The following is a 5,722-nucleotide window of genomic DNA, read 5'->3' as shown; positions in this document are numbered from 1 at the left end:
TCCTCAATTTTGAAATACCTCTCCACCTCTCTTTTCCATCTAAGGTATTTGTTCCTGGCCCTTCAGAAACTTTTCTGTGCACTGCGACATGTTTTTTTTGTTCTCGTTGCTCTTATAGGTTAAGTAATAATTGTAATTACGAAGCAATAAGATGCTTATCTTAACATACTAAGAAGGTTAGGTAAGGTCGGTGTTTTCGATGAAGCTTTTCAAGGTAAACTAAAATATTCTCAATAAATTTGTATGTCACATATGCACTTATTTAATAAGTCAATATTGACTATAAGAAAGTGCGAGAACGGGTTGTCTTGTATGTACCGTTGATTAGTGTGTGTTTGTGGTCCTAACAAGTTTCTCTTGGTCGTTCAGGTGTGTTTCAACAGTGCGGCCACAGCCCCGTCATCGCCCAGCGGGAGACGATCGGCCAGTGAGGAGCGCGAGGAGACACACCCACCTTATAAGTGTGGAAGCAGACGGGTGAGTTTACTTACGGGGCTATTCATGCCCGTGCCACCTCTTGGGTGGTTTAATCTTTATCAATCAATGAAATGGTGAGTTTACGGGCTACTTGTCCCACCTTTTGGGTGGCTTAATCTTCATCAATCAATCAAATGGTGAGTTTACGGGCTACTTGTCCCACCTTTTGGGTGGCTTGATCTTCGTCAATCAATCAAATGGTGAGTTTACGGGCTACTTGTCCCACCGTTTGGGTGGCTTAATCTTCATCAATCAATCAAATGGTGAGTTTACGGGCTACTCGTCTCACCTTTTGGGTGGCTTGATCTTCATCAATCAATCAAATGGTGAGTTTACGGGCTACTCGTCTCACCTTTTGGGTGGCTTGATCTTCATCAATCAATCAAATGGTGAGTTTACGGGCTACTTGTCCCACCTTTTGGGTGGCTTGATCTTCGTCAATCAATCAAATGGTGAGTTTACGGGCTACTTGTCCCACCTTTTGGGTGGCTTGATCTTCATCAATCTGTTGAGTGACTCAAGATGCACAAGACAAGGGAAGGAACAATGGGAGTTGTGGGGGTTGGGTCAACCTCTTGATGGGGGGGTTGGGTCAACCTCTTGATGGGGGGGTTGGGTCAACCTCTTGATGGGGGGGTTGGGTCAACCTCTTGATGGGGGGGTTGGGTCAACCTCTTGATGGGGGGGTTGGGTCAACCTCTTGATGGGGGGGTTGGGTCAACCTCTTGATGGGGGGGTTGGGTCAACCTCTTGATGGGGGGGTTGGGTCAACCTCTTGATGGGGGGGTTGGGTCAACCTCTTGATGGGGGGGTTGGGTCAACCTCTTGATGGGGGGGTTGGGTCAACCTCTTGATGGGGGGGTTGGGTCAACCTCTTGATGGGGGGGTTGGGTCAACCTCTTGATGGGGGGGTTGGGTCAACCTATTGATGGGGTTGACCACATATGCTCTCCGAGCTCTGAACGTGATGGGACAAATATAATGTTATATAACTCTAGCTTCACTTCGCCTACTTAGGCTGGACGGTTGAGCGACGGTCTCGCTTCATGCAGGTCGGCGTTCAATCCCCGACCGTCCAAGTGATTGGGCACCATTCCTTACCCCCGTCCCATCCCTAATCCTTATCCTGACCCCTTCCCAGTGCTATATAGTCGTAATGGCTTGGCGCTTTCCCCCCTAACAATAAAAATTCACTTCGCCTAGTAGTAGCCTGAAGCCATAAGTTCAACAGAGTATTCAACACCAGAAAGATTTACTTTCATGTACAATGCCGACGTTCTCAAGGTATCTGAACTAATTTCATATAACACTTTTATATATATATATATATATATATATATATATATATATATATATATATATATATATATATATATATATAATTTTTTAGCATTGAGTCCTAAGTGTTATTTTATAATTGCTTATCCCTTAAGCACTTAAGCACTCTATATAGCACTTAAAATTAATATTTTTTTTGTATTGTCCTGTCTTGGGCACGGCAGACATCGCTTGTGGTGAGTGACAGCTTGGGCAGGTTCCGGGTCGTGGTGAAGAAGACCCGACCCAACCTGGGCATCGCTATCGAGGGTGGCGCAGACACCAAGCAGAAGCTTCCGAGGGTGATCAACATCGCTGCCAACGGGGCGGCGTTCGAGGCTGGCGGGCTGCGGGTTGGTCAGGTCATCCTGGCGGTGGACGGCCAGAAGCTGGACGGTAAGGTTACTGGTTGTGGGTTACTGTCAGTGTCTGCCGACCTTCCTGTCTGTCAGTGTCTGCCGACCTTCCTGTCTGTCAGTGTCTGCCGACCTTCCTGTCTGTCAGTGTCTGCCGACCTTCCTGTCTCCTCCTGTCTATCTGTGTCTGCCGACCTTCCTGTCTCCTCCTGTCTGTCTGTGTCTGCTAATCTTCCTGTCTCCTCCTGTCTGTCTGTGTCTGCCGACCTTCCTGTCTCCTACTGTCAGTGTCTGTCGACCTTCCTGCCTCCTCCTGTCTGTCTATGTCTGCCGATCTTCCTGCCTCCTCCTGTCTGTCTGTGTCTGCCGACCTTCCTGTTTCCTCCTGTCTGTCAGTGTCTGCCGACCTTCCTGTTTCCTCCTGTCTGTCAGTGTCTGCCGACCTTCCTGTCTGTCAGTGTCTGCCGACCTTCCTGTCTGTCAGTGTCTGCCGACCTTCCTGTCTGTCAGTGTCTGCCGACCTTCCTGTCTCCTACTGTCTGTCAGTGTCTGCCGACCTTCCTGTCGCCTCCTGTCTGTCTGTGTCTGCCGACCTTCCTGTTTCCTCCTGTCTGTCAGTGTCTGCCGACCTTCCTGTCTGTCAGTGTCTGCCGACCTTCCTGTCTCCTACTGTCTGTCAGTGTCTGTCGACCTTCCTGTCTCCTACTGTCTGTCTGTGTCTGCCGACCTTCCTGTCTCCTACTGTCTGTCAGTGTCTGTCGACCTTCCTGTCTCCTACTGTCTGTCTGTGTCTGCCGACCTTCCTGTCTCCTACTGTCTGTCAGTGTCTGCCGAATTTCCTGTCTCCTCCTGTCTGTCTGTGTCTGCCGACCTTCCTGTCTCCTACTGTCTGTCAGTGTCTGCCGACCTTCCTGTCTCCTACTGTCTGTCAGTGTCTGCAGACCTTCCTGTCTCCTACTGTCTGTCAGTGTCTGCCGACCTTCCTGTCTCCTACTGTCTGTCAGTGTCTGCCGACCTTCCTGTCTTCTCCTGTCTGTCAGTGTCTGCCGACCTTCCTGTCTGTCAATGTCTGCCGACCTTCCTGTCTGTCAGTGTCTGCCAACCTTCCTGTCTGTCAGTGTCTGCCGACCTTCCTGTCTACTTCTCTTTTCATATTTGTGTGTGTGCTCTTAAATCAACCTTTCTCTCTCTCTCTCTCTCTCTCTCTCTCTCTCTCTCTCTCTCTCTCTCTGTCTCTCTCTCTCTCTCTCTCTCTCTCTCTCTCTCTCTCTCTCTCTGTCTCTCTATCTCTGTCTCTCTCTCTCTCTCTCTGTCTCTCTCTCTCTCTCTCTCCCTCCCCCCTCCCTCCCCCTCCCCGTCTGTGTTACTGTCTGCGCCCCTACAGTTAATGTCTCGGAAGTCATAATTGTTTGTGCTCTGGTAGAATTCAGTCGTTATGTAATAATATATCATTCATAGATCTGCATTTTGTATTATTATTATTAATATTATTATTATTATTAGTAGTAGTTGTATTTTTACAGGGAAATCCTTGAGCGAGCGCTAAGTCTCTGGCTGGCCCACTCAATGTTAATTTCTGGTATTAGTTGAGTACTTAAGACTCGTATGGTGGCTTCAGTAAGGTCATGTCCAATGAGCTTAACTACTTCTGTGATGTTTAATCAAAATGGTAATCATCTTTAGTTTATAACTCTACTGCATTGTTTTAGATAATGTTGCAATAGTCTGCTGGGCATTTCTAAACGATGCTGAGAGTTCTTCTCTCCTTCTAGATCTTGTAAGGGGTAACTGAACCGTACCTGATGCTGGGGGGGGTAAAGATCTGTATTACCTCCTCATGTCGGCTTGTAATCGTTTCTGACCCCCGTAAGTCCTTCAGGTCGTCTCAGCCTCCTGCCTCATTCCAGGTCAGAGCCACGAGGAAGCTGCCCGTCTGATCGCCGGGTGCTGGGTGAGCCGGTCCCGCCCCGAGGTGGAGTTTATGGTGGTGGAGAGGAAGGCCACAGCTGCCGACGTCCGCCGCTCCTCCATCTCTCTCCTGTCGCAGATGTGAACATCTGGGTGAAGCTCGACAGCTGTGAGCATCTGGGCGAGGTCCAACAGGTGACGCTGGGTGTCAGAAACACCTGGTGTGACAGGTGTGGTGGAAGATATAGCCCGCGGCGTTACCGCTGTCGTCCGATGTTCCTCCGCCTGCAGATACAAGGACTTGGAAGATGAACATGTCAGTGTTCGTGAAGATGAGCATCGGCATCTTTCTACACATTCTCGCGCAGATGTGAACAAGTAAATAAGACCAAACAGGTGTGGAAGAGCGCCGTCGCAGGTGTGTATTGGATTGCTCTCACAGCTGTGAATAGAACCAATGTGAGGAGCGAGGTATAGGATAGTATCCCTTGACGATCTTGGCCGTCCTGACTTTAGAAAACACGTTTAAAATGTTAAACACTAAACATTGTCAACATCCCTTAGTTACACCGTCTCAAAATCTTTATACTAGAGAATATATAAATATATCTAAAATGCAACAACAAAAAAACACAATAAAATTTTTAATATTTAAAAAAAACTGTGATACATAAAAAACAATAATATAATATATATATATACAAAATAAGCAACCATTATGTATTCTAATACAAAATATTTTATTGGATTTAAAAAACAAAAAATTTTTTTTTTTACAAAAGCAGCTCAATTAAACACTACAGAATGATGCAGATTTAGGTGAAGGTGTCACTTATTACTTATAAAGTGGGTGTTTTCGAAAGGCAATTGAATAATTCCTGTAAGAAGGGCTTGCTTAGCCGGCTTGTAATGGAATACAATCCTGCTGGCCACTTCAAATAAGTCTAACCGGTCACATTATCATCAAGGAAACCTAAGCCAGGCCAGGCCAGGCTTAGGAAGTAAAAGAACTCTCGAAACCAACTAGAGGTAAATTACAGGTATGCCAAATCTCAACATAGGACTTGCATCAGACAGGTTGATGGGAGAAGGGGTAGAAATAGCCCTAAGCTACTCTATCCTTTTAAGATGTATTTTATGTGCAGGCGATGAGTCACAATAACGTGGCTAAAGTATGTTGACCAGACCACACACTAGAAGGTGAAGGGACGACGACGTTTCGGTCCGTCCTGGACCATTCTCAAGTCGATGAGAATGGTCCTCGATGGACTGAAACGTCGACGTCCCTTCACCTTCTAGTGTGTGGTCTGGTCAACTTGTATTTTATGATCTCTATAAACGTCCTTGAACTTGAGGGTTGATGGGTCTTAAGAAGGTCTGGGAACACACGGTGTGGGACTTGAGACACTCTTGAATCACACGGGCCAGTGCTGAAAATAGGCCTGAATCTCATGGTGCTAGGGTTTAAGAGAAGATTAGATCACAATCCTAGAGGCTTAAGACGAGCTTAGATCATCCAATATGGGTCTTAAGATAGGCTTGAGTCACAAGGTGTATCCGTTTTCCTTAATGCTCACTTCTGGCCTGTAAACTGTGAGACACAGAAAGGAAAATGGAAGAAATATAGAAAAAAACAAGATCGCTAAAATACGCCAAGAAATGCA

At 46.7% G+C, this 5,722-nt stretch overlaps 1 protein-coding gene across 2 annotated transcripts in view; it reads left to right on the top strand.

Moving 5' to 3' along the window:
* Window positions 1-5,275, top strand: part of LOC123767103 (whirlin) — a 379,357-nt gene extending 374,082 nt beyond the window's left edge. For both annotated transcript variants that reach the window (XM_069304866.1, XM_069304868.1), the window contains exons 8-10: window positions 370-477; window positions 1,980-2,190; window positions 4,058-5,275. In XM_069304866.1, the coding sequence (XP_069160967.1) occupies window positions 370-477; window positions 1,980-2,190; window positions 4,058-4,203 (465 nt within the window). In that variant the 3' untranslated portion in view covers window positions 4,204-5,275. The remainder of the gene's footprint in view (window positions 1-369; window positions 478-1,979; window positions 2,191-4,057) is intronic.
* The last annotated feature ends 447 nt before the right edge of the window (window positions 5,276-5,722 follow it).

This window comes from Procambarus clarkii, chromosome 53, assembly GCF_040958095.1.
Source record: "Procambarus clarkii isolate CNS0578487 chromosome 53, FALCON_Pclarkii_2.0, whole genome shotgun sequence".
Classification (NCBI taxonomy): domain Eukaryota; kingdom Metazoa; phylum Arthropoda; class Malacostraca; order Decapoda; family Cambaridae; genus Procambarus; species Procambarus clarkii.
Note: the sequence above shows the minus strand (reverse complement) of the source record. Positions and strands in the feature narration are given on the sequence as shown.